The sequence below is a fragment of the Odontesthes bonariensis genome, chromosome 4 (assembly GCF_027942865.1).
Source record: "Odontesthes bonariensis isolate fOdoBon6 chromosome 4, fOdoBon6.hap1, whole genome shotgun sequence".
Taxonomy (NCBI): Eukaryota; Metazoa; Chordata; class Actinopteri; order Atheriniformes; family Atherinopsidae; genus Odontesthes; species Odontesthes bonariensis.
Window position 1 is genome coordinate 33,697,436 of NC_134509.1, and position 27,789 is coordinate 33,725,224.

Genomic DNA, 27,789 nt, shown 5'->3' on the forward strand with positions numbered 1-27,789 from the left:
AGTCAGCAAGGTCGAAACAAAAAGTCGATCACAGAAAAAGCTGCGGTGTTTTTATCTAAAGCGACAGAGCTGCTGGTCAGCTGTTTATTTCAGAATAAAACCCCGTAGTGGGCATTTTTTGCGTCACGTACAGGACAGCATATCTGTGACATGTCATAGACATAAACTAACAAAATGAAACGGAAAAACGGCAGAAAAACTACAAATTCACCACTATATACGCATCACAGAGGACAAAATAATCTTATTTTGAAAGTTGCAGAACGGAAGTACTGTCAACGGTTTCCGCTTTCACTCTAACGTGCTTTTAGCAATGTGTTCCAAGCACTGAGCTGTGGTGGTGTGGACTCAGCTGGACCTTTAACACCTGGTTTCTTGCTTAATGTTTCCTCTCTTAACTGTTCCAAAGACTACAGAGTACGTAGAAACTACAAATGTGCGTGACATTTTTAAATAGTTCACAAAGTGTTTAGCTTTGAGTGTTTCTGCTACTCCAATGATAAATGACGAAGCTGACCCTCAAGATGTTTAAGCAGTGGTACCCAAAGCCCCTTATATGGTTAGAATACTTCTAACATTTTGAACAATCATCTGATATTTGCTATAGTTTCGTATTGGTAGATATACTAGTTGAAATACTTGTTTCAGTAGCTATCTCTTACTGGTTATCATGCTGTATAGTCTTAATTACATTTCAAGTTAGGTTTCATCTAGATTTCTGTTTGTGTTTAGTTTACTTTTAATTGAAGCGTACCAATCTATAATTTTGGTAAACACGGGTCAAATTAAGTAAAAGACCAAAATCTTGATAAAGAATAACTGACAGTGTTTGATTAAAATTTGCCTGATAGGAAACGACACACATTAGGAAATGCTTAATAGATTTTATAGTTTGATCCAGCCTAAGCAAGAGTTGGGTTTTTCTACTTTCTTTGATACCTACGAACCATGTACATTTACAATGCATTTTTAAAATATTGTTTTACCTCTCTGAAGAAAGATCAGCTTGAACATGGAGCCTTCCTCATCATCATCGGCAGCAGCAGCGAGCAGCAGAAAGAAGAGAAAGAACAGAGAAGCACACGAGGAGGCCAAAAGATTGAAGGCAGACCCAGGAGGTGATGAAGCGCCGCAGTGTGGACGTCCCTCTGGTTCTCCGAGGATCTCACCACTGCTCGACCGCCTTCAGCAGTCAATCACGCTAACTGAGCTGACAGAGCTTCTCCATTTTGCTGCGCTGGGGAAAAAAGGAGGCATCAAACAGCCCAGGTAACGACAGGTGGCGATAATGTGTTCTCTACCCCATCAGCTGCTGTCACATAATTCTCTGTAATTAACTCAGACTGTGTCCCTGTGCTCCGGTCAGTAGACTAATAATACATTATTTCTTGTCTTTTGGTCTGCGTCCTCCTGCCTCTCGCAGTTGGTGCCGTCTCAGCCATCAAAGAAAGGTTGAGGGTTTAAACATTGTGATTGTGGAAGGTCTGACGCAGAACGACTTCTATAAGAACTACCTCAGCATGAAACACCTTCGGACCAACTACACCACTGTAAGTTACAACCAGAGAGAGCGGGAATGTACCGGCATAGATCACGTAAAGTAAAAAATTATTTACATTTTTTTTGTTTCCAATTGGATTCTTATAGAGGGTCACCTTCACTCCGTCATCCAACAACGTAGCCTCTGAAATCTTCAGCAGGGAAGTTCCTGAAGTGGACTTTTTATCAGTCTCCAAACCAGACGAGAAGCTGCACAGAGGTGATCCAAAATGACTACCCTCACCAGTGGGCTTTTCCAATTCATTCTGTTTTTGTGTGTTTGAATGAATCACATGAATACTCATTACTCGATGATGGCATTTAGTCAGATATATTATTTCTCTTAAAGGTTTTTTTTTTTTTCGTGTTTTTACTCTTTGTTAAATTTGCTCTTGTATTTGTGGGGTTATTTTCTGTCCTGCTGCAGCGGTGAAACATCACCCGGTTATCAACACTTATGGGACTCGAAGGAGAGGATTAGCTGCATATGTTCTCAGCCAGGAAGAGAAGATGAAGAACCACTATCCCATCAAGGGTGAGGAAAGTTTGATTTTACATTTTGAAAACGAACGTGTACTTGGTATGAATTAGAGGGCATGTTTGTTTTATGTAGTTAGACATTTTATCACTGATTAACCCAGAAAAAAACAAAACAAACTGATGCTTTTACAATGATGGGTCACTTTGTCACAGCAAGGCAAATTTGAATGATGTACATGTGAAAGCAACATTCCTCTAACTCTTTCAAGTCTTTTTTACTGCCACAGTGCTCCAAACTGTATCTTATGCATTTTATCTACATGCTCACACTGAATTTTCAGCCATTTATTTATTTCTTTTTTTAAATCTATCCAGACTAGGAGCTCAGTTTGTGAAGTGAAAACTCAAATTTAGTGAGGGCAAAATGAATGTTCAGATTTAGGCAGCTCAGCATACTCGTTTTTTAACCTTTCTTTTTGTGTCTTTTGACACAGGAATGCCAGCCTTTGAGGACTTTGTGAGTACGGACAGCGCTGAGTCTGTAACCAACAGCAGCCCTCTGTATGGACTTGACTGTGAAATGGTGAGGTTCTCTCAAATATATGATCAATTCCCCCTTTAACCACTGAATCCTTTCTTCTAACAAGCTGTGTGACTCGCAATCTGTGTGGCAATATATACTCCCTTCTTAAAAGCAGATGCTGTCCAAATTGTTGACTGGATATCTCTTTTTAATTATCTGTTTCCCAGTATTTCACTGGGCTTAACTGTGAATTGGAAACATCTGCTCACCTGTCGTTGATGTGTCACTGACCTGGCCTGTTTGTAGCTACAGTGGTTCAAAGTTACCTGTGATGCACTTACCTGTTACCTGTGAGAAATGTGAATCCATTGTGCAGCTGCACAAATAACCAAATTCACACCACTCTTTGTCATCCAGCCCCTCTACATTTTTTTGTTTTATTACATTCTCCTTCTGCTGCTCCAAGCAGTCCATCATTGTGTTTATGTTGCGTTTCAGTGCCAAACAGAGAAGGGATATGAGCTGACTCGCGTCTCTCTGGTGGACAGTGATGGGAATTGTATGCTGGATGATCTTGTGAAACCCCAGAGTCGCGTCTTCAACTACCTCACAAAGTACATTTACAGGCACACTCTATCTTTCTCTGTCTCACAGAGAAAACACACACACACACACACACACACACACACACACACACACACACACACACACACACACATCTGTGGACAAACTGAAGCTTTATGGCTACAGTAACCTACAGGAGGGGGTCTGCAGAAGCCCTCCTGCAGCTGATATGAAATTTGTTACATCTTTTAATTCAACTTACAGGAGGGGGTCTGCAGAAGCCCTCCTGCAGCTGATATGAAATTTGTTACATCTTTTAATTCAATTCAATTCAATTAATTTTTATTTATATAGCGCCAAAGACAACAAATGTCATCTCAAGGCACTTAAATAGTATAGTCCAATTCAAGCCAAACGGAATTCAATTCATTGTAATCATTTTAGGCTCGTGTAAAGGCACAGTTTTCCATGCAGTCCATTTTGTTGACAACATCATGTACTATGCTCAAATGTTAAAAAACACATTTCTGCTCCCAACATTGCTGGGTGCTTCCTAACAGGTTCTCTGGTATCACTGCAGCGATGTTGCAACCTATCAAAACCACCCTGCAGGATGTTCAAGCAAAGCTTAAAATGCTGTTGCCAAGAGACGCAGTTCTGGTGGGCCATTCCCTCGACAATGATCTCGTGGCTTTAAAAGTGAGTAGTCATCTTTAGGTATCTGTTTCCTCAGTGTGTAACAACGATTGACTGGAAAGATTTAGGTCCGACGGAACAGGAAAGGTTTGTATCCATCCATCCATCATCTTCCGCTTCTCCAGGGGTCGAGTCACGGGGGCAGCAGCTTGAGCAGAGAAACCCAGACGTCCCTGTCCCCGGCCACTTCCTCCAGCTCTTCTGGGGGGACCCCAAGGCGTTCCCAGGCCAGCCGAGAAACATAGTCTCTCCAACGTGTCCTGGGTCTTCCCCGGGGCCTCCTCCCAGTGGGACGGGCCCGGAACACCTCACCAGGGAGGCGTCCAGGAGGCATCCTAACCAGATGCCCGAGCCACCTCATCTGACTCCTCTCGATGCGGAGGAGCAGCGGTTCTACTCTGAGCCCCTCCTGGATGACCGAGCTTCTCACCCTATCTCTAAGGGAGAGCCCAGACACCCTGCGGAGGAAACTCATTTCGGCTGCTTGTATTCGCGATCTCGTTCTTTCGGTCACTAGCCACAGCTCGTGACCATAGGTGAGGGTAGGAACATAGATTGACCGGTAAATCGAGAGCTTCGCCTTCTGGCTCAGCTCCTTCTTCACCACGACGGGCCGGTGCAGAGCCCACATCACTGCAGACGCCGCACCAATCTGTCTGTCAATCTCCTGCTCCATTCGTCCCTCACTCGTGAACAAGACTCCGAGAGGGCATTCCACCCTTTTCCGGCCGAGGACCATGGTCTCAGATTTGGAGGTGCTGATGGTCATCCCAGCCGCTTCACACTCGGCTGCGAACCGCTCCAGTGAGAGCTGAAGGTCACGACCTGACGACGCCAACAGAACCACATCGTCCGCAAAAAGCAGAGACCCGATTCTGAGGTCGCCAAACCGGACCCCCTCAACGCCCTGGCTGCGCCAAGAAATTCTGTCCATAAAAATTATGAACAGAATCGGTGACAAAGGGCAGCCCTGACGGAGTCCAACCCTCACAGGAAACATGTCCGACTTACTGCCGGCAATGCGGACCAAACTCTGACACCGGTCATACAGAGACCGAACGGCCCATATCAAGGGGTCCGGCACTCCATACTCCCGGAGCACCCCCCACAAGAGTCCCCGAGGGACACGGTCGAACGCCTAGACCGGTTGGGCGAACTCCCATGCACCCTCCAGGATCCTGCCGAGGGTATAGAGCTGGTCCACTGTTCCACGGTCAGGACGAAAACCACACTGCACCTCCTGAATCCGAGATTCGATTATCCGGCGGATCCTCCTCTCCAGTACCCCCGAATAGACCTTACCAGGGAGGCTGAGGAGTGTGATCCCCCTATAGTTGGAACACACCCTCTGGTCCCCTTTTTTAAAGAGGGGGACCACCACCCCGATCTGCCAGTCCAGAGGCCCCCGATGTCCACGCGATGCTGCAGAGGCGTGCCAACCAAGACAGCCCTACAACATCCAGAGCCTTGAGGAACTCAGGACGAACCTCATCCACCCCTGGGGCCTTGCCACCGAGGAGTTTTTTGACCACCTCTGCAACCTCAGCCCCAGAAATGGGAGGCCCCAAGTCCAAGCTCCCCAACTCTGCTTCCTCATCGGAAGGCGTGTCGGTAGGATTGAGGAGTCCCTCGAAGTATTCCCCCGACCGAATCACGACGTCCCTAGTTGAGGTCAGCAGAGCCCCGCCCTCACTATACACGGTGTTGACGGTGCACCGCTTTCCCCCCTGAGCCGCCGGATGGTGGACCAGAAACTCTTCGAGGCCGTCCGGAAATCATTCTCCATGGCCTCCCCGAACTCCTCCCAAGCCCGAGTTTTTTTCTTGGCCTGTCGGTACCCATCAGCTGCTTCCAGAGTCCCACTGGCCTAAAAGGCCCGATAGGACTCCTTCTTCAGCTTGACGGCTTCCCTCACCACTGGTGTCCACCAGCGGGTTCGGGGATTGCCACCACGACAGGCACCGACCACCTTACAGCCACAGCTCTGGTCGGCCGCCTCAACAATGGAGTCACGGAACAGATCGGGGGGGGGCGTTCCTCCCAATCACGCCCTTCCAGGTCTCACTGTCATTGCCCACGTGAGCATTGAAGTCCCCCAGCAGGACGAGGGAGTCTCTTGGAGGAGCACTCTCTAGTGCCTCCTCCAGGGACTCCAAAAAGTGTGGGTACTCTGAACTGCTGTTCGGTGCATAAGCACAAACAACATTCAGGACCCGTTCCCCCACCCTAAGGCGGAGGGAGGCTACCCTCTCGTCTACCGAGGTAAACCCCAATGTACAGGCGCACAGCCAGGGGGCAATAAGTATGTCCACACCTGCTATACGCCTCTCACCACGGGCAACTCCAGAGTGGAAGAGAGTCCAACCCCTCTCGAGGAGGCTGGTTTCGGAGCCCAAGCTATGCGTCGAGGTGAGTCCAACTATATCTAGCCGGAACCGCTCAGCCTCGCGCACCAGCTCAGGCTCCTTCCCCAGCAGAGAGGTGACGTTCCACGTCCCAAGAGCCAGCTTCAGTAGCCGAGGATCAGACCGCCATGGTCTCCGCCTTCGGGTGCAATGTGAGCTGTGAGGAAAGGCTTGTATGAATCGGTAAAAAGCTAATCTAAACCTTCATTTGACCGCAAAAGCAGACACTGGAGTGGTAGTGCACTGATCTTATGTGCAGTGACACCTGCACAAATATGAGAGTCAAGAGTCATAAGTAGACAAAATTGTTTCTTCGATGCTTTGTTGGGTTCTTGTGAATACGTCTGAAACAACACATTATGGCTTTGGCTTTAAAGTCCAAGGTGAGACACAAAAAGATGAAAGGATACATATAGGCAGGACTCAGGAGCCAGATGCTGGTAACATGACTGCTGGTTATTAGTTTGAAATGACATTTTTGTCAACACTTTATGCCACAGTTTTTATATATTCTATGAGTGACTTTTTTTCTCTTTTGAGAAACTCGTTTCAAGCATAGACCCAGAACCTTTTTACAATTGAAGTTTTGAGCCATATTGTCTCCTTGTCCTCCCTGCAGCTCATCCACCAACATGTAATCGACACCTCCCTGCTGTACAGGAGGGAATTCGGACGGAAGTTTAAGCTGAAGGTTCTGGCGGAGACGATACTTAAGTGAGTTCTCGTCTCTCGGTCTCTGTGATCTTCTCTCACCCACCACGGGTTATAATTAGATTTTCTCTTCACATCCCAGGAGGCAAATTCAGACGGAAGACAAGAACGGTCATAATCCCACCGAGGATGCTGTGGCAGCCCTGGAGCTGGCTCAGTACTTTATCAAAACAGGACCTCTTAAGGTAGCTTAAACTGCCCCCCTCTCTGTCGGATAATAACCCAACAAAAAACAAAACACAGATAACAAATGAGCAAATATTTCCTGCTCCCTCTCTATCAGGTGGTGGAGCTTCATCTGGAGGATCTGTGGGGATACATAATAGAAGAAGAGTCCTCTGACTGCACATCTGCACCAGCACCAAGTTACAGGTACGACATATTAAACCATCTCTGTTCTTCTGTTTCATTTCCATCCACATCTCTGACATTAGCTGCAACATGAGTTGGATTAAGCGGGTATAGAAAATGGATGAATGGAAATCGTGAAGCCATAATGTGAAACCCACCTCACCTCACACCCGGCTGTCTGACAGATTCCCCATCGTTCTTGCTTGTGCAGGTTTGCTGACATACTGCAGACACTCGGCCGGTCTGTGGCCTTTTCAGGGAAGCGCGCTGACATTTCACTGGATCTGTCAAACCAGCACTGGTACGGCTCTGACAAGGAGGTGAGAAGTGAAATGTAATAGCTTTTCTCCGCTTGACCGATATGTTAGACATTACCGACTTCCTCTGCATTATGTTCTAATTGTATCAAGGCATCTCATTACGATGTATAATCTTTCATGTCAAATGTCATTTTTGGGGGCAATCTGTGGCGTAGTGGGTACAGCAGACGCCCCATGTACAGAGGCTATAGTCCTCGTTACAGCTGGCCCCGGTTCGAATCCCGCATCGGACGGCCCCTTGCTGTGTGTTATTCCCCCTCTCTCCGCACCCTGCTTCCTGTCTCTCTTCACTGTCCTATATAATAAAGGCATAAAAACTCCATTTTTGGTTAAATGTACACCAGCAGCGTGTAACATCGGCTGCTTTTTCTTTCACTTGCTCCATGTATTCTTTCTTGTTTGCCCTCACTGTCCTCTCCTGAACTCTTCCTCCTCTTCCGCCTGAATCCTCTCTTCTGTAGGTGTTGGCATCTTTCAGGAAACAGACAAAGAGTTCATACCTCTCTGTCCTCCAGTTTTCTTCCGTCGCAGCCCACCTGACGAGGCGCTTCCCTCATCAGGAGCAGCTCCACCGGAAAGTGAGGAATTCAACTTGTCTTGTATTTTTGCACGTGGGGTTCGGATGTACAACTCGCTGTGTTTATCAGTGGTGGAGGAAGTACTGAAGTGTAGTACTTAAGTAAAAGTATAAATACCCAGCAAAATATATACTTAAGTAAAAGTAGAAGTACTGCATCAAAACTCCTACTTAAGTAAAAGTCATAAGTACTGACTTTTAAATTTACTTTAAGTATTAAAAGTAAAAGTACTCGCGCTATTGGTTGTCTTTCAATGTCTAGGCCATTTTGATGAAGAATGCAGGTATAGCTACTGGTAATACTTAGGCCTCTACAGAAGTCACTGTTAGTAAAAACTATGAGCAACATTGAAGCTGACAGAGCCACCTGATTGGTTTAAACATATTTTTGTGTAGGCAACGTTATGGCGAAACTGCATTTATAAAATGTAACGAGTAACAACACATATTGTAGAAATGTAGTGGAGTAGAAAGTATAGATAATAGCTGCAAAATGTAATGGAGTAAAAGTCAAAAGTATGCATTATTATTTTTACTTAAGTAAAGTACAAATACGGAAAAATTTACTTAAGTACAGTAACGAAGTAAAAATACTCCGTTACATTCCACCACTGGTGTTTATCCTGCAGGTATGTGCAGATCTTCGGGATATGTGTGTGGTGTTTGCCGGGCCGCTCCCTGCAGGTTTCACGAAGAGGGAAGTGAGGCAGCTGTTTCGCTGCTGTGGCCCAGTTAGGAAGATCCAAATGTTGAACACAAGTTTCAGAGTAACAATCTATTTTTATTTCTGTCAACGCTTACTACTTAATATTTTGTTTTTGGTTGAGCTTCATTATTTTCTCACGATGTTTGGTTTCTAGGTTCATGCAGAGGTGGAGTTTGACCTACTGGAAGGAGCAATGCTTGCTTTAAAAACTCTGAATGGACTCTGCATGTTGGGCCAGCCCATCAAGGTATCTCTTCCTCTTTTCTTTTTGTCCTCTTACCTTCTTTAACATTTCTTACGCTTTACATCACAGTTTTCCCAGAGCGTGTTGAGAGTAAAGTTTCTTTTATTCTAGGTGCAGAGGCCGATGTGTGAGTCGATGCTAGACTTGGATCTGAATCTTGACGCTCTGCTGGGTGACACTCTGAATACCAATCACCTCTACGCTGCCAAACTAAGTCAGCATATTGTTGAGTACGTAAGGTTTAATGGACACGCACTCGACGCAAAATGTTCCGGTGTCAACGGGTCGCTACCTTCTAAAATAAATGGGAAACAGTTGCAGCGCCCTGCGACCTCGTCTAAACTGTCCGAGGAAAATGTCCGAGAGACGTTCGGCCGCTTCGGTGCGGTGGAGAGCGTCGTCCTGCCCGCCAAATTTGAAAAACGTGCAAGACACGCATGCATAAGTGAGTTAAAGCTACATTATCTGTTGGTCAGCAAGTGTAGGAGTTCACAGTTTGTGTACATTTCTGTCTGCTTAACAGAGTTTGAGAGTTCAGAGGGCAAGCACGCAGCCCTCAGCTCTTCGGAGGATCTGCTGAAGGACAACTACCTAATCTGTCCATCCCTGACTCCTCCTCACTTACCTTCATGGGTCGCCGTGACAACTGCATCGACTACAATAGACGCAGGTGGGGTGGCGGCTGAGGAACAGAGGACAGCCCGCATGAACAACAGTTCTGAGGTGCGGATAAGATTGTGCAGATTCTCAAACATTTACCTCTCGTGAATTCAAGTAATCTTTTAAATTAATTTTTTTTCTAGCAACAGATGGTTTTAAAGATATGGTTTTGATGGGATGGTTTGGTTTCATCTGGTTACAACCCAGTTCAAACATAGCTGGGATAGTTATGACTCCCAGCCTTCGTCTGTCCTCACAACAAACTCTTTCAGACAGTAAAATCTGAGCATTTTAGATACAACTTGGCTTTTGGGTGTTATTTGTGGTGAGGATAGCAGTTCAGAAGTGATACTCATCCATTCTGATGGGGCTGGAGAGGATTTGTCTGGAGAAACCATCTCATGAAAATGTAATCACTGTCAAAAGGGCTTGAGCAACAGTCTGAACGCTTTTGAGCAGGTGAGGTTTCAGTTTGACTAAACGTTCCTCACATGAAGGGAATTGTACAACACAAAAGTGTGTGTGTGTAGAAAGTGAAGGAGTCCCGACTTCCACGTTACACTTTGTTGTAGCTCATTTTACCAGAAAGGTTCACAGTTCCATAAGTTGGCATGCGCAGCTTCCAAATCCAAAGGGTGTTGAATAGTTTGGATGTTTCACAACCTGACCTTTAAAAAACTGGAATTTCAGTTGTTTTGGTCAAGTGGCAGCAGGAGAAAGCTAAGAAATTGGATGTTTTAAGAGTCCAGTTTGAACTGAAGTGCATCTTTTGCTTTGAAAAACAAACACTCCTGATATGCAATGATCACCCCAACATGGAATATTTCTAGGATCAGGAAATGGATCTCATGATGAAGAAGCTGGACCGCCGGCTTGAGAAGGTGTTCAGGTTCCTCCCCGGTGGCACCTTGTCCGTGGTATTGCTGCTCGGACAGGCAAGGTAAAACTGTACCAGTGTTAGTCATGACTCATTGTCCAGTTTGATATTTCTGAACAACATTCTGCCTGTTTTTTTTTTTTCCTTTTCCTAGCACAAATGGTCACCATCCAGGTTTGTGTCTATTGGACGTTAAACGAGGGCCTAAGGAAAAAGGAGAATAAACCAAAGTCTCCCATCAGATCATGGAATGAACTTCCTAAAATAAAACATTTAATGATACTTTGAACTGTTTTGCTGAAATAGCCAAGAAGTTTTTTTTGTATCTTTTCTTTTTACAACAAAGACTTAAGTTGATTAATGTACATCAAATGACTCATTTATGTTTTGAGCCCCATGTCTTAGGATATGCCATTACAACTGCCCAGAAGTCGAGTTTTGTATAATTCTGCTCGTCTTAATTCATACAATTATTCCAGATGTTCACAACATTAAATATATCCTAATGAACTCATTTCAGTGACATTTGTACCATGGTTTTCAGTGTAGCAGTTAGAGAACAGAAGAAAAAAATAAATTCAAATCTCAGAAACAGATGATCAAGAAACATTCTTTAATTTTTCCCCCATTTAAAAAGGAAATATTTAAGGATTTTTATACTTTATACAAAAATGTATCCGTCTTCTTAACGTTTACAACTTCTGTATTACAAGATACTCTGACGTTGTCACAGGTTGACACAGTTACAAAAAAAAAAAAAAAAAAATGAACACAAAAAGGCAAAGAAAAACATTTCTGTACAAAAAAAAGAAAAGAAAAACAAGCACCTTTTATGAAGGATCAGAATGCCACCAACAATATCAAATAATCATTGATGAGCTTACAGGGGTCTGTTAAAACTGGAGAAGTTGACCACTTAACCTTATTTTAAAATGAGAAAATATGACTGCATTAAAATACTAAGTGACCCTGACACTGTAAAGTACGGGACCCGTCGAGTGGCATTTTCATCATTTTATGAACCAATTCACAGGAAACTACACTAGAGAAAACGTACAGCTCCCTTCACATGCACAAACTTGCACACAACTCGCACTCAATATAAGACTGATTAGAGGTGACCGTTGTTAAAATTTATGAATATATCCAAAGTGAATGCATGATTGGATGGCAGATTCCAGTCTGAACGCATCACGGTATAAATGAAAAAAAAAAAAAAAAAAAAAAAAAATCCTGTAGCTTCTATTTCCAAGATAACCAGGAGTTATTTACGTGTGCGTTAACGCAGAGGAGGTGCCTGCTCCTCTGGTGTCAGATCAAAATATGGCAGCTGTCGTTATGGCTTGTGTTCTCTTTAAATAGTTGAGTCAAGTAGCTTGGCTGGTAGCTTTGGACACTGCATCCACAGCTTTGAGTGAACAAATGAATTTAGGGCATGAAAGCAGTCCCGGTGCTGTAGGATCCCGAAGGAGAGCGCCCCCAAGTGCTTAGGAAGAGACCCTGAGCAGGAGCCCATTGTGGGACAATGGCCTCGCTGCTCCTCACCTCTCGCTACCAGACTTCTGGGACTTCAAACAATGACGTTGTAGATTCTGCCGCTGTGTAAAGAGGTAGAGACCTTTTCAGTTAACACTCAGCAAGATGTGACTATCGTGCAGGAATACTCTAAATTCAACATTTGCAGATTGTACGATTACCATGACATTGAAAGAGAGATATATCTATCTATCTATCTATCTATATATATAGCTACTTCACCACATCAGTGGGAAGATGAATGGAGCCATGTACTGTGCAGTCCTGAGGGACAACCTCCTCCCCTCTGCCAGGAAGCTGAAAATGGGCCGTGGTTGGGTCTTCTAACATGACAACGACCCCAAGCATACAGCAAAGGCAACAAAGGAGTGGCTCAAGAAGAATCACATTAAGGTCATGGAGTGGCCCAGCCAGTCTCCGGACCTCAATCAAATCTGTGGAGGGAGCTGAAGGTCCGAGTTGCAAAGCGACAGCCCACCACCCTTAATGATTTAGAGAGGATCTGCAAAGAAGAGTGGGCCAAAATTCCCCCTGATATGTGTGCTAACCTTGTGGTTAACTACAACAAACGTCCGACCGCTGTGCTTGCAAATAAAGGCTTTGCCACCAAGTATTAAGTGCTTTTGGCTATAGGGATCAAATACTTATTTCCCTCAATGAAATACAAATGAATTAAAATATATTCTTCAAAGTTATTTTCTGGATTTTCTTTTTGATATTCTGTCTCTCCATGTTAGAATACATCTACTATTAAAAGTATAGAATGATCATGTCTTTATTAGTGGGCAAACCAATAAAAATCAGCAAGGGATCAAATACTTTTTATTCTCACTGTATATAAATAAATGTATATATATATTTCATGTAAAGCACTTTAAATTGTTTGTACATGAAATGTGCTATACAAATAAATTTGATTTTGATATACATTGTGAGATTTGGCTTTTTTTGGCCCTTTTAGCCTCCAATTAGTTCAATGACGCTGGATCCAATGGATAAGGATGACCCTTGCTTTGATATACACACCTTCAGACTTCTTTTTCTTCTTCTTTTGACCTTTCGTCCCAGGGACTGCTGCGGCTCGTTGCCAGGCGACCGTCCCCTCAGCAGAACTGCCTGTATCCGAGCCGTCGGGGCTTTTATCATCACCAGCAGCTGGACTTGACCCAGATGAATATGATGCGTCTCTGTAGAAGAAAAGCAATAAAGTGACCAAAAGCACAGTAAACAGAAAAATAGTCACAGCAGAAGCGAGGAGTGCTTTTCACCTACGTCGTTTTCAACCATCCCTCCGATGTCTTGCTCTCAACAGCCTCATCACTGGCTTGTCCAATTGTATCTAGAAAACGGCGCAAGACATTTAATTAGATCTGCTTTAGCAGCGTGTTTTTTTTTTATTTGGGCTGGGCAACAATTAAAATGTTTAATCTAATTAATCACATGACTTCCCTGATTAATCGCATTTGTACGCAAAATCCAAAAATGAATCCAAAAGTAGTGTATAGCTTTTAGCATTTAGTTCATTTTAAATGTGCTGCCATATGAATGAAAGTGCCATAACATTTGTTGTGCAAACATACTTTGAACATCAGCATTTTTATGTAGAAGCCTCGCTCCACTGTGTTTCCTTGAATGACTTGCTGGTATCAGTTGTGTGTTTTGCCTTTAAGTGATATTTTAGACTGGAACTACTACGGTGAGAAGACAATTCAACTTGGCAGTGTTTACAGATGACTTTGGTTCTGTGGACTCCGCCCTCTGGAAGAACTTTAAAATGAAAATGGCCGAGTAAAAGTTCCGTAAGGCAAGGCAATTTTATTTGTAGAGCACAAGTCGTACATAAGGAAATTCATAGTGCTTTACAGCTACATAAAATCACAAGGCGGCAATAAAATAAAATAAAACCCGTAAAAAAAAAAAAAATCATTAATTAATTCATTTAAAAGTGAAGAGTGCAGATAAAAAAAATTTTCAGTTGTCATATGCACAGCTAAATAGAACCGTTTCAGCATGGATTTAAACATTGTCAGAGTTGAGGCCTGTCTCACATCTTCAGGAAGACTGTTCCAGATTTTAGGGGCATAAAACTGAAACGCAGCCTCACCTTGTTTAGTCCTGACTCCAGCAGGAGACCCCTCCCTGAGGTTCTCAGAGCCCCAGTTGGTTCATATGGCTCTAACATGTCAGAGATGACCATGAAGAGACTTGTACACAAGCAGAGCTGTTTTAAAGTCTATTCTCTGAGCGACAGGAAGCCAGTGCAGAGACCTGAGCGCTGGACTAATATGGTCGTATTTCCTGGTTCTAGTCAGGACTCGAGCAGCAGCGTTCTGGATGTACTGCAGCTGTCTTACAGCCCGCTTAGAGAGCCCAGTGAGCAGGCCGTTACAGCAGTCTAACCTGCTGGAGACAAACGCATGGATCAGTCTTTCTAAGTCTGGTTTAGACACTATTCCTTTGATTCTGGCAATGTTTTTTAGATGGTAAAAAGCTGCTGATGTTACTGATTTAATGTTGGTCTGAGTCCAATATTACCCCGAGATTTCTAACTTGATTATTAGGTTTAAGAGAGAGAGTCTCAAGGTGACTGATAACACTTTCTCTTTGTTTCTGTGGGCCACAGACAATGATTTCAGTTTTGTCTGAGTTTAGCTGGAGAAAATTGTTTTGCATCCACACACTGATCTGTTCGATGCAGTAACACAATGTTTCTACAGGCCCGTGTTCTCCTGCCGTCAGTGACACATAGATCTGAGTGTCATCTGCATAGTTGTGGTAGGACACATTATAGCTGCGTATTAGCTGGCCTAGTCGAAGCATGTACAGATTGAACAATACGGGTCCCAGGATTGACCCCTGGGGAACCCCACAGGTCATAGCCATTTGGTCTGAGACACAGATAACTGTCCTTCCCCAGCGGAACGGTTTCAGTCTGCATTCGCACATGAGTCGGGACCAGGTCGGGACTGATGCGCCGCACGCATCCGTCTGCGTCAGTGACGTGTTACGTTAGCCGTTTAGCGACACATTCAACAACAAAACAAAACCCCGGTAAAAGTAAGGAGAGAAGAAAAAACACCACAAAGAAGCTAATATGGAGAGCGGGGAGGCCACCGTGTTCATGGTCTGCATGATGGTGATATTAATCATGGACGATCACATCGGGTGTCTAACAGAGGCTGGAAGAGCACACAGAGAGAGTCAGGAGCGCAGGCGATACTTTTTCATTTCATGAAGGAAGAAAGGAGAGCAGAGCGCTGCAGACAAAGGAGACAACGTGTAAGTTTAACTTATTAAACACCCGCCGGTTCTGTCTGTGTGGTATGATGAAACATTTCAGCCGTGATAGCATGACATGGGGCGTAGCTACCGACCACCACACACCTACGTCAGATGCGTTCTATAGAACCATGAAAAGACCCGACCTCGGAGAAGGAGCTAAATGGTTATAGGAACTGAGGGAAATAGCCCCGAGTTCCTGTATGTCCGAACACGGGAGAAAACGGCCCCGCGGATTAAAAGGTTATTAGAACTGCCAAAGGTTTCTACAGTCCGAAAGCGGCTAATGACAGCGGTTTTTAAGGCCTTTGGAGATGTTCCAGTCTGGAGTGAGATGTTGACTAGATGAGCGAGTTGTGGTAAACTGCTCAGCACAGACTTTAGGAATCTAGTGGGCAACTCATCAAGGCAGCACGTTGATGAACTCAGACTGCAGATGACCTCTTCTACCGTTTTGTCAGTAACAAGTGTGAAATGTGTCAGCGCTAGGTGTCCAGCTGGCTGCGGAGTAGTTATTTGTGTTGTGGAAATTATTGCATTTTTAATGCCTTGAACTTTGTCATTAAAGAATATTGCAAACTCATTACACTTGGATGTAGAAATGAGTTCTAAAGGCAGTGAAACTGAAGGGTTTGTTAATCCGTTTACTGTTGCAAACAGAACACGAGAGTTGTTACTGCAGTTTTTGATGATTTCAGAAAAATAACTCTCCCTTGTTCTACGCAAAGTCTGGTTGAACACACATAGCTTTTTTTTGTAAGTCTCATAATGAACCTGGAGCTTTGACTTGCGCCATTTCCGTTTGGCTCTCCGGCACTCCCTTTTCTGTGCCCTGACCGACTCTTCTTTCCTCCATGGCGCCCTTTGCCTACTTTTAACCATTCTAACCTTGACAGGAGCAATGGTATCCAAAACATTTAAGAGACTTGATGTGTAAGAGTTCAACAGATCATCAACATTAGAACACGGGGTGTTCTCAAACCTAATCATTTCCATAAACTGTGTCCCTGTTATGTCATTTATGAGTCTTCCCCGAACAACTGCAGACCCAGCTGCTGGTTTGGGTGTAACAGACAGGTCAGAAAACACAGAAATGATCAGATAAAGCAACATCGACGACATCCACATTTGAAATAACAACACCCCTTGAAATGAGCACATCGAGAGTGTGCCCTCGGCTGTGGGTGGGCTCAGTCACATGCTGAGTTAGAGCAAACATTCCAAGGACAGCAGTGAGCTCTTTAGCTTGCTTGTTATGGGCTACATCCACATCCACATTCAAGTCCCCTGTTATGACTAAACAGTCAAAAGCAGTGCACACAATTGAAAGTAGTTCAGTAAAATCATCAAAAACAATTCTGTGGTGGTTTGTAAATGGTGAAATAAAGTATGGAAGATTGTTTTATCTCCATTTTGAATGACACACTCAAATGATGAAAAAACCCCAAATGACAACTTGTGGGTGGGTATATTGTCCCTGAACATGGCCCAAACACCCCCACCCCTCTGGTTTTCTCGTGTTTCAGACACAAAATTGAAGTGAGGTGGACTAGACTCAATCAGGACTGCATTAGCTGTGTTTTTGTCGAGCCACGTCTCAGTTAAAAACATAAAATCAAGATTGTGAGAGGAAATAAAACTATTTATCAGGAATGATTTGTTACTTAAAGATCTGACATTGAGTACTGCGTGTTTGAGATTAGTTATAGTTGAACTGGATGCTGTGTTCTTGCAAGGGATATGGATAAGATTTCTCTGATTGGACAGTCTGATTGTCCCTCTCTTCACTCCATCCTTGGACCTCTGGCTGAGATGGTGTTTACCAACACAGAGGCCCTTAAGGGCGGTTTATGGTCGGAAACCAGGTCATCTGCGTGTGTGTCGCAGTTAACGCAGACTGACGGAATCGATGCTTCTTTGAGGATAGAATTCTTGATCTTGCCATGTTTGGCGTGAGAGGAACCATTTTAATCCCCGATTTCAACAAGCTTTCAAGGTGATCAGGAAATCTCATGGGTGACAGTGGAGAAGAGAACGATGGTGAAACATCTCTGGAGGGTGTAGATGCAGCAGGTGGGTCCCAGGCCTGTGGTGGGGGCTGTGGTGAGGGCCGTGGTGAAGGCGATGGTGGAGCTGCTGAATCCTGTGTTCGGGAATCTGTGTCCGTACCCTTCTCCATGTTTGGTGGATCCGCCAATTAATATCTTTTCTGGTTCTTTCCCGGTTTTACAAAATAAAAGCCTGTGAGCAACAGACTTTTACAATTATAAAATAAATAATAAAACCTGCGCTAATGCGCAAGAAAATATTTGTAGGCGTTAAATAATTAACAAGTTAACTCGCCCAGCCCTAGTTTTTATTCTTCGAAAAAACATGAAGAAAATAAGAACAATCTCCTCCAAGTATTTATTTTTCTTTGGTCTGGGAACCAAAGAAATAGTTTCTATGTTGTTGAGCCGATTTCGAGTTCTGTTCCCTTATTTGATTTGAGCTCAGTGTGAGTGAATACGTGTCATTCACAGTTATCAAGTTACTGACAATTGATCCCATTTGTGACGGTCAAAATATCCGACGACAGTGGTGAAACTGACACATTTTGAACAATAACTTTAACCGTCAACTTAAAAACACAATATGGATAACTGGAAATGATTCCCATTTTCCTTGCTGTAAATAAAAGATCTGTTTCGATGTTAATTATCTATAGTTTAGCTACTTGGCTGTGACTATTCAAGATACAACCCCCCCCCTTCCTCAGGGCTCACTGTGGTATCCACAGGAAAACCTACTGCATGCCACAACACAGCAGCAATGAGCAGTAAATGCAAGCATGCTTTTACACACCAAGTTTCAGCTTCTTGTTCCCTGGGCTGTCATTCGGGTACGAGTAGTAGCTCCAGCCATCTGCAATGAGCGCCTCTTCGGTTGCCTGCTCTCCCTGAACGGAACCAATGCTGCGCTTTCTCATGCTAGAAGGAAGAAAAAAAAAAAAAAAAAAGAAGTTTTGTACAAACCCTCAGAAGCTTCTGCAGAAGGTGCAAATACACAAACTGTGACATTTTTAAATGTAACCTTTAGGTGCACAGGCATACCTGGGATATCCAAAGCCAGCAGAAGCAGTGGAGGAGGCATAGTGAGGTTTCACCCAGCCATCCTCGCCCCAGGTTTTGGCTGTCTGGCCAAGCTTTTCCTTGTTCTGTTGTTTGCCTTTGATGTACTCTGCATATGTCTGGATCCTGTAGCTCTCTGCATATCGGCTGGTGTTCATAGCTGTGAAATCAGAAACTACATTAGCAGTGTCCCACAGTTATTCGTCTGTACAGGCTGGTAGAGATATGATCGGCCGACATGTCAAACTCACCTATCTGTACCTGGTCTGTCTGACTTAGGCAAACAAACGCCGACGTGTTGTCTATCCATGACACCTGGATGTTCCCTGAATGGTTGACGAAATGAAAAAGTGAGAAACGGTGGCCAATACCCATTTGCAAGCACAATTAACATGCAATATCAGGGCTTACCAAAGGCACTAAAGAGTTGGTAGAGATCACTAGTCTTCCATTCTTTAGGGAAGGTGACATATAAGACATGGTCTCTTTTGGGTTGCACTGAAAGAGAAGTGGGAACACCATTTTTGGGAGTTAAAAAAGGAAAACCATCCGTGCAGCTTTGTCCATGTTTTGGCAACATCCTAATTGATCATTTTGGTTTGAGATTCCATTGTACAACTAAAGGCTCTGACCAACATTTCCAAAAATTTAAAGATATTACAGCATCGAGCAAGTTTAAAATAAATTAAGTCAACTTTATGAGCCAACTCACAATCTGGTCCTGTGATATTGAGGTAGGGTATATCTATAATCCTCATCAGGAAGAGCCTGGAAAATATGGAGGAGAATCAGAAATTAGTAAAAATACCTTTCACACCAGTTCACGGAGAGTAGCAAATTAAGTTTGGCTTACTTGTTAAAGAAAGGTTCAACTAGTTTGGAGCGGACTGAGATGTAAGCTTTGGGTGGAGTCAAGAAAGAACCTGTAAAGAGAAAATTGACCAAGTTGAAACATTAAAAAAAGATACATTTACAAACAAATACAGAGGTGCGACAAATTAAAAACAAACCATCATTAAACTGTCTTAAGTTGTTGGGTCTTTGTGTTTAGCAGCATGCACATTGGTAATGACAAAAACAATAAATAAATCAGATCCAAATGAAGATGATTCTGTAGCTAAAAACATACAAAATGGAACTATGGTGGATGTAAACCATCCGAGCAGAATGCACCCCACAGAGTAACAGAGCCAAGAAACCACCAAAGCTCCAAGTTCTTCCTTTAATTTGCTACAATCTGCTGAACCAGCAAGTCTTATATTACCCAGATGGTTGGCCATAGAGATGAAACACAAGCCGGTGATGTAAGCGTCATATCCCGCCTCATGGAGCTGTTCCTGGGCTGTGTCATAACTGGTGAACCCCTCCGCTGTTTCTGATAACAGCAAAAAGGAGAAAAAGAAAAAAAAAAAGTTTACGCTAATAATTTTTTAGGGTTATGCATTCCAGGCAAACTGTTCCATTTAACTTACCAACTTGTGGAGACTTGAAGGGACTCTCCTTCGCTTGTTTCTCCAGCTCTGCCAGAGAGGTATTAGTGATCAGCTCCTGGAGCACAAATCAGAAAAACTACATCAACACAACTAAAAATTTTTCTTTACAGAAAAATTCTTTATTAAGGGAAATCAGTGCAGCAGCAGCACCAGATGCAGAAATACAATCCTTAAAAATATGCATGACAATATGATAAATAACAAAAACTATGAAAAATGGCAGTATTTAGTTTAAAAAAAAAAAACACCCACTAAAAGGAGACAGACGACATTGTTCTAAACAAATATAGAGCTTCAGGTGATCGCAGAACTTAAGATGCATGCTGAAGTTACACTTTCATGGTGTAATCGTACCCAATAATATAGATTTTAATAAGCCCTATTAAAATTCATATTCAGCTTTACTTGTCAAGCACGTTGCCACAGGAGAAATGTAAAAGTCACGGCATCCTTTAGCTTAACCAAATGATTTACCTTGAATGGCTGAGTGGAGGCCATCAACTTTGTGTCTAGAAGTCTGCAAATAGGAAATAGATGCATTAAAGGTGATAAAATGCAAAGAAAAACAAGGAATATGTCATGAAAACACATGAATAAAAAGGAAATTACCTTGGGAAGACACACATTGTTACTTCTTTGAAGTCTTGAAGATTCTGGAGATAAGAGTGAAAGATATGAATAATGCAAAGGCCACATTTAAAACCCAAAACATTAAAAAAGGTTGATGTTGTACCTCTGGCAAAGAGCAGTAGAACTGGTGGATTGTGTGCATCACGTCCAAGAGCATGTTGTGTCCAACAACAAGTTTACCCTGTACACAACAGTCACAAAACCACCTTAAACCACCAATGACATCATTAAAATCAACAGCAGAATAAGGTTTCACACGTTCCTGTTAACACCACAACCGTCTATTCTGGATCTCTGTTCACCGGTTTTCTACATCTTGCAAGTCAAAACTTGAAACTGTGTGAAGTGATTTAAACAACATAGAAGAGGCCGACTCACAGATTTAGAAATGGCGTGGATGACCCTGGAAAAGCCGACGGCATCATTAAGCTTCTCCTGTTGGGGGAGAAGACATCTGGGATTAAAACATTAAATACAAGAAAAAGCTCTCTTATTCTGCTGTTTTCCTTCAGTCACACACTGTAGTTTGAAAAGTCTTGTGACCAAACTCGCCTGCTCTCTCTCCACTTCTTGTTGTTTCTTCCTCTTGCTCTCCTCTTCGTCCACTTTACTGACCTGAATGTATCGCTCTTTCTGCACACACAGCAGCACTTCCATCAACAATTTTTACTAAAAACAATAAGGTGACAGAACAAATTAAAACAAAAGCACGCGCTTACCTTTTCCGTTTCCAAAGTTTCCACGTGAAGACCTTTGGGAAACCTGGGAGAGCGGGACAAATGTTCATTTTCAACTAAAAAACCAGCAACAATAATGGAAAGAAAAGTCTGAAGAACACTCACTTCCAGTTCAGTGTCTGGTATATCAGCTTTCTCTGGAACCTGATGATATGCAATAAATACAAATTTGCATGGTAAATAAAGATTCAGGGGCAGTGGGGCTTTTTTTGGGAAAAGAGGGCTAGATTACCCAGTACACGGCTCCAAGTCCAAAGTCTTCTCATTGTCACTGAAGAGGGCTTCAACCTTCCCTCTGTTACAAAAACACAAATATACATTTATAAAAAAAGAAGGAAAAAAAAAAAAAAAAAAAAAAAAAAAAGAGGGCAGGAATTAGCAAAACACTATTTATTTTTTCCTTAATACTTGCAGAAACACAAGTTATTCCAAAGTCTACCAAGAAGTCAAGTCCCACCGAGTGACTCTGGGTGAACACATGGGGCAGCGATAGGCCAACCAAAGGCAGGTCACTAGAGGTCACAGAGGGGCAGATTCAGGCTTCGTGTGAAGCTGAGCTACAAGTCAAATTTTCAGTGTCACAAAGACGGCTGTCTTAACCCGACTCCATTACCATGGTAACCAAGGCTGGACTCGTAGCAGTTAAAGCAATTCAATTAAAAAGTTGCATATTCTTTCACCAATTCACATCATTCCAGCAAAAAGACTGAAACAAAATTTAAATGTCATCAGGTAGAAGTTGTGGAAGTTGATGGCTGACACCAACAAAACTGAAAGTGTCTAACTGATATTACGATTAGTGTTATCTTACCGTTTTTGGATTGTCAAATTTTTATTTATTTATTTTTTTAAAATGACAAAACAAATGATTTATCATCTTAAAAGTCAACAATTGTAACACGTTGCAATTTGTCATTTTAAATAACTTCATTCAACAACGTTAAAATCTGTGACATATATATATATATTTTTTTACATCTAATCATTTACCATTTGTTCCACCTTAGATTCTAACCTTCCCTTAAAAATCAGCTCAATTGACCAGAACTCGTTTTGAAATCAACATCTCAGGATATAAATTCCCCAGCTGAGGGAATAACCTGCCCTAAACATCCAAACCCTGTTGACCTACCAAATAAGCTTTAAGGGTCAAGCTAAAATAACATGTAGGTTGTACGTTACTACGGGAACCATGCATTCAGTTGGTGATGCTGAATAAGTTTTCATTCCTGGTCACGAAGTCCTTTGCATACCGTTGGTATCCAACAGATTGGAAAATTAATCTGGACCTCTGCAGCATAAACCAAACATTTGGTCTATAAAACGTTGCAGGCATGGATTAATTTTACAATTTCACAACTAGCAATTTTTTAACAGCAGTCTTCTTTTGTCTTAACTGAAGCGACTGTCTTTTCTGTAGCGATTTTTATTCTCAAACATCTCCACTTATTCAACCTACCCTTTTGATTGTCAGGTGATTGGTGTATTTTATGTGAAAGAAGCATCAAATATGGCATTAAATGCGAGCGTGCACCAAGCAAGAAGAAGAAACCCTAAACAGATTTTTCATTTTATTACCCGGCTTAAAAATTAAGATAATAAGTTGTGCCATTATAATGATTATCAACTAGTTAAGGCAGCCCAACCTATCCGACTCTGGCTTTGTGCACATCTTTTTCCTTTTTTAACCAGAGAACTGATCAGCTAGAAGTCTGCATTTTTTTTAAAAATGTATTTATTTTTTAATGTTGATCTCTCACCTCAAAGAAAACTTGATCTGGAGGAAGTTATGTTTTCAAAACTAGTTACTGTGAAAATGTTCTCTTGAAAAAAGAAAAAATGAACCACCTTGGCGAGACTGAAAACCCACTGTTAAATCCCAAGTTTTTCCTGTAACCCCAATTCCTGCTTCGTAGTGCAGGTCCCTGGTTCCCAAATAAAAATAGCTCGCCGTTACCACCATTGACAACTGATAGTTCCCTTTCCCTGCTTTAGTATTTTCTGTGTGTTTTAGAACAGAGAACTACTCCACATGGAGCACTTACACCACTCTGTTAACAAAGTCTTTGTGTTCCTCGGGTACATGTGCAGGGCCTTTGGAGGATGACGGGGAGATATACGACGGTGTCCCAAGACCGTTAGCATGTTGATTTCTCCTCTCCTCCGTCTGCTCTCGCAACTGAACTTCTTCGTCCTGTGTGAGATATGGGATTCCTTTAAAAAAAAAAAAAAAAAAAAGAAAAAAAAGTAAGTCTTAAGTTTTACTTCTGCACAGTTTGCAGTTACGTTTGCTCCGTACATACACAGCTCATCATTCCCTGGTATTCACCTGCAATCTGTATCCTGATTGCAGGTCAATGCCAACCATTAATGCATTGATGATAAATGTAAGTTTTTGCATTGCAGTTTGTTCAGCCGAACCAAAAGTGGAGGTAATAGACTCTCAAATAGAATAGAAAAATACTTTATTCATCCCCCAATGGGATCTAAAAGACTCTGAAGCCCTACGATGGTAATGAGAAGTCTTTAGCAATGACACAAATGGAAAACCTGAATCACTGAGGATTTATTCTTTGCAATACATTTTTCAGGAGAAACATTTTTATTTCACAACATTTCAAACACTTAAGTGACATTTAGGAAACACCTGAATATATTTCCCATGGAAAAGGTTAACAGCCGATCTAAACTCACCATTACAGAACACCTTGTTGAAGTCAAATCCCTGGCTGGCCAGGAAGTCAATACTGGAACTCTGAAATGACATTATGGGCTATTCTCTTCATGCTCTTAAAAATCATTCCGTGGTTAAACAGGTAATTCACACTCAAACACTTGTAATCCGCCGTCACAGAAAAACAAAAAAAGCTTTTAAATCCGTTTACAAAGAAGCAGTCCAATAACCCAGAGGAGCCACACTTACCTGACAGATGAATTTTACATCAGGAGATGTCCTGTTGAACTGTTTTGGGAATATATAAAAGTTGAAAGGCTTTGTGATATACCTGCAGAGAAAAGACAACAGTGCACAGAAAAGTGTTCATTTCATCATCTTGGAGGCAAATAATACAAAAAGCCATATTACCTCCATTCTGAGGATATAGTTTACTTATGATTTTTGCATGAAAATCTGATAATGCCTCTGTATGGAGGACTATTTAACCAACTAATGCACACAACATCAAAATATAACCCCGACGACATGGTGGCTCATGGTTAAGGTTTTTAAAATGGAGCTAAACTGCATTCAAAATGTCTAAGGATCTGACCATTAAAAATGTTTCGTCTGGAAAGACCAGAGGAAAGACATGGCCTAAAATGTAAATGTACTTATTTATACAGCCCTTTACAGACAATCCTTACGGTGTACCAAAGTGCTTTACAGTAGGTAATAAATAAAGAGAATAATAAATAAAAACAAATAAAAACAATAGAACAGTGAAAGCAATAAAATACAACAAAATCAAATAAGAGAAAAGTGTCATCATACTACTGGGTATTAAAAGCAATCCTAAATAAGTAGGTTTTTAAAAGACAGAATGAATTGACCCCAACAAGAAAATGAGAGTGGTGTATTCGTATGCCTGTAGGAATGGGTCTTTCACGAATGTGTCTGTCCATCTGTGCGAGTGTGGCGTTTATCTGGGTGCATAAGTGTATCGTGGTGGAGGTGTGCATTTATGAAATGTTACCGTGTGGGTGCTTAAGTATTTTTCGTCTGTAAGTTATACGGTTGAGTGCATGAAGTGCCACACAGGTTTGTGTTTTAAAGGAATGGTTCGGCGTAAAATGATAATTTGAGCATCACATGGTCATGCCACATCATTTATATGGGTGATGAGCCTTTCTCCGAAAGACCGCGGCATTCCGAAGTTGGCCTTTCACTGGCTTGTGTTTTCACCGGTTGTCGTAGTCTGCTTTTGCCTAGAATAAAAAAAACATGGCACACGGCTATACAATGTAAAACAAAACAAAAAAACTCACCTTTGTCTATTAGCGACACAAAATGTCTTTTAGATGACAAACAGGTGTTTTCATTCGGCATATCTGTGCCTAACAGTTCCCACTCCTGGCAACAGAAGCTCTCCTCCTCCGACGGCATCACCTCGCAGTACTCGCAGCTACACCACCATGTACCTCCAGTACGCGACCGAGCAGATCTCTGTTGTTCCTCCCGTTCCCGCAACTCCTCGTCTGTATATTCGGGCTCAAACAAGTATGGTTGGCCTTCAAACGTCAATGGCTCGTCTTCGAAAAAATTATGGTCGTCTTCTGCCATATTTGCGTCTCAGCCTCCCTTTGATAACTTGAAGCAGTAGGCCTACATCCGGGTCAGACTAGGAGTTGGAACTACCGGTGATGCCTCAAAAAACACAAGCCAGTGAAAGGCTATGTGGTCCGATGAACTTCTCTGTGCCTCGGTTTGCTTGACGAGACCTTTGTTATGACACAGCTGAAGTATGTAGCGCTTTTGAGCTTGTTTCTCGCGGAAAAACAACCGATTTCTTATATTTTCCAAATTGGCCCCGTCCAGTTGCTTTGGCTGCGTTTCTAACAAAACACTTCAAAATAGCCAACTTCGGAATGCCGCTGTCTTTCGGAGAAAGGCTCATCACCCATATAAATGATGTGGCATGACCATGTGATGCTCAAATTATCATTTTACGCCGAACCATTCCTTTAAGTGTCAGTGCGGACGTCGGTGGGTGGTGCTGTGTGTAATGCCGCATAATGTGCGTTTGTATATGCAACGTGGGAGTCCTCCGGTGTACCCACTGCATTTTTCCATGTGTCTTGGTCTGTGAAAGTGGGAGAGTGTATTTTTCAGTGCAAGGTTGTGTTGGTCTGTGGGTGTTGTTCAGTTGCACATGTGTCTTGATTTATGAGTATTTCATGAATGGAATGCGTGCGAGTGGTGCTATAGGTCTATGTGCCTAAATTGAAATGAACCCTCTTCGAGATAATATTATTTCTGGTGAGATCGGTTTAAATGCATCTCGACACATCCCGACTTCTTCAACCAGAACTTCTGACAAAAAGTTTTTTCTTGTTTGTTTTTCTAGCTCCTCACTTAGCGCTGAGGTCTATGGGAGAGTTGGGTGTTAATCCTGATCTTCCAAAGCTCACACAAAAAGCAAAAGAGCAAGCCTGTCAGCTTCGAGCGTCACACTGTAAGAAACGGAGCCCATTTTCCTGAGTTGTGGTGCATTGCATGTCTGCAGAGGGAAATGTGAGCGCACAGAATATAGAAGACTCATCTAAATGTATGCATTGACCAATACGATGATACTCACTTTGACTTTGTCTGGTCATACTTGAATGTACATAATCCAAACTGGAACAAGAGGAAGTCCATGGAATGCTGATGGACAGAGACAAAATGTAAAAATAAGCATTAGTGAAATGGACATGTTCAGATCATAGGCTTTGATTTTGGGGCAGAGGATGGACGGACTACACTCCTGTAGGGTGAGAGCAGCGCAGTCTGCAGCAGGAGTGAAGTGTTCTCCAACTTTGCCAACCTTTTTAAGCTTCATGTATCGCTCTTCTGGTGTATCCAGCCCGTTAGTTAGTGCACTGACATTAGGACCGTCGCTTATCCCTAGAAACACAAAACACATGTCACATTACACACACGCCGTGGAGACCATTTCAATCCCCACGTCAGTTAAAACAGAGATAGTGTTACCAGAAAATTCCCCATCGATGGCAAGGAAGTCAGCTTCGTCTATCGCACTGTACACAGTGCTTAAACAATCTTTAAAATCTGGAGGGAGAAAAAGTCAATTAATATTAAGCGTGTACTCGAGCTAGCCAGCAGCTGAGCACATTAAGCAGTGATGCTACCTAGCATGCTAACAATATCTCAAACAGCGTGAGATGCGCCTTTTCAGTCCAGTCTGTTTTAAATATATGCGCTGTTACTACTCTGCTACACATAGTCGTGATGTGTAGCAAACAGCATAAAATGTCAGATTGCTAAAGCTGCATGGCTCCTTACTTTTGCGTGTTACCTCCATCTCAACACAATGACGGAACGCGGATGACGGCTAACCTTTGCTAGCCTTTGTCAACTGGCTTTTAAGAGCCTCACTTCCGGTGTAGCACGAAACTATGTGACCTGATAAGGGCTTTCAACCACCGCACAGGATTTTATCGTACAGTCAGATATGATGGAAATAGCTGTAATTTGTCATTTTGGGCGGTCGGATTTTGTGCCAATAAAGACAAAGTGATAATAATAATAATAATAATAATAATAATAATAATAATAATAATAATGGTAAAATTTTGTTTGTGAAAAGTGGAGACACCTTACTATTAAAACAAATTCTGTTACCATCTGTTCAT

The 27,789-nt window shown here is 42.6% G+C and overlaps 2 protein-coding genes across 4 annotated transcripts; one reads left to right on the plus strand and one right to left on the minus strand.

Annotated features, from left to right (window-relative positions):
* The first annotated feature begins 304 nt into the window (after positions 1 to 304).
* rexo5 (RNA exonuclease 5) lies at positions 305 to 13,056 on the plus strand. 3 transcript variants are annotated; one of them, XM_075464065.1, is made up of 19 exons: positions 305 to 417; positions 997 to 1,269; positions 1,424 to 1,550; positions 1,648 to 1,759; positions 1,967 to 2,074; positions 2,514 to 2,602; positions 3,041 to 3,156; positions 3,667 to 3,805; positions 6,827 to 6,921; positions 7,001 to 7,103; positions 7,202 to 7,290; positions 7,481 to 7,589; positions 8,051 to 8,167; positions 8,796 to 8,933; positions 9,027 to 9,119; positions 9,228 to 9,561; positions 9,640 to 9,839; positions 10,607 to 10,716; positions 10,808 to 13,056. In XM_075464065.1, exons 1-19 carry the CDS (start codon positions 383 to 385, stop codon positions 10,875 to 10,877), a joined length of 2,457 nt encoding a protein of 818 aa, XP_075320180.1. In that variant the 5' UTR covers positions 305 to 382; the 3' UTR covers positions 10,878 to 13,056. The 3 variants fall into 3 exon arrangements, with proteins under 3 accessions (XP_075320180.1, XP_075320182.1, XP_075320181.1); XM_075464067.1 differs by having other exon boundaries at positions 377 to 436; XM_075464066.1 differs by lacking the exon at positions 305 to 417 and adding an exon at positions 451 to 559.
* Positions 11,250 to 27,522, minus strand: parn (poly(A)-specific ribonuclease (deadenylation nuclease)). The gene is made up of 26 exons (XM_075464068.1): positions 27,440 to 27,522; positions 27,128 to 27,205; positions 26,961 to 27,040; positions 26,733 to 26,800; positions 24,362 to 24,443; positions 24,133 to 24,193; positions 23,484 to 23,652; positions 21,671 to 21,733; positions 21,544 to 21,582; positions 21,421 to 21,463; positions 21,254 to 21,334; positions 21,080 to 21,136; positions 20,805 to 20,882; positions 20,681 to 20,724; positions 20,546 to 20,588; positions 20,051 to 20,126; positions 19,843 to 19,953; positions 19,432 to 19,501; positions 19,291 to 19,346; positions 18,990 to 19,076; positions 18,830 to 18,904; positions 18,561 to 18,738; positions 18,313 to 18,437; positions 13,462 to 13,528; positions 13,216 to 13,376; positions 11,250 to 12,251 (listed from the first exon to the last, which is right to left on the minus strand). Exons 1-26 carry the CDS (start codon positions 27,456 to 27,458, stop codon positions 12,205 to 12,207), a joined length of 2,058 nt encoding a protein of 685 aa, XP_075320183.1. The 5' UTR covers positions 27,459 to 27,522; the 3' UTR covers positions 11,250 to 12,204.
* Between the last annotated feature and the right edge of the window lie 267 nt (positions 27,523 to 27,789).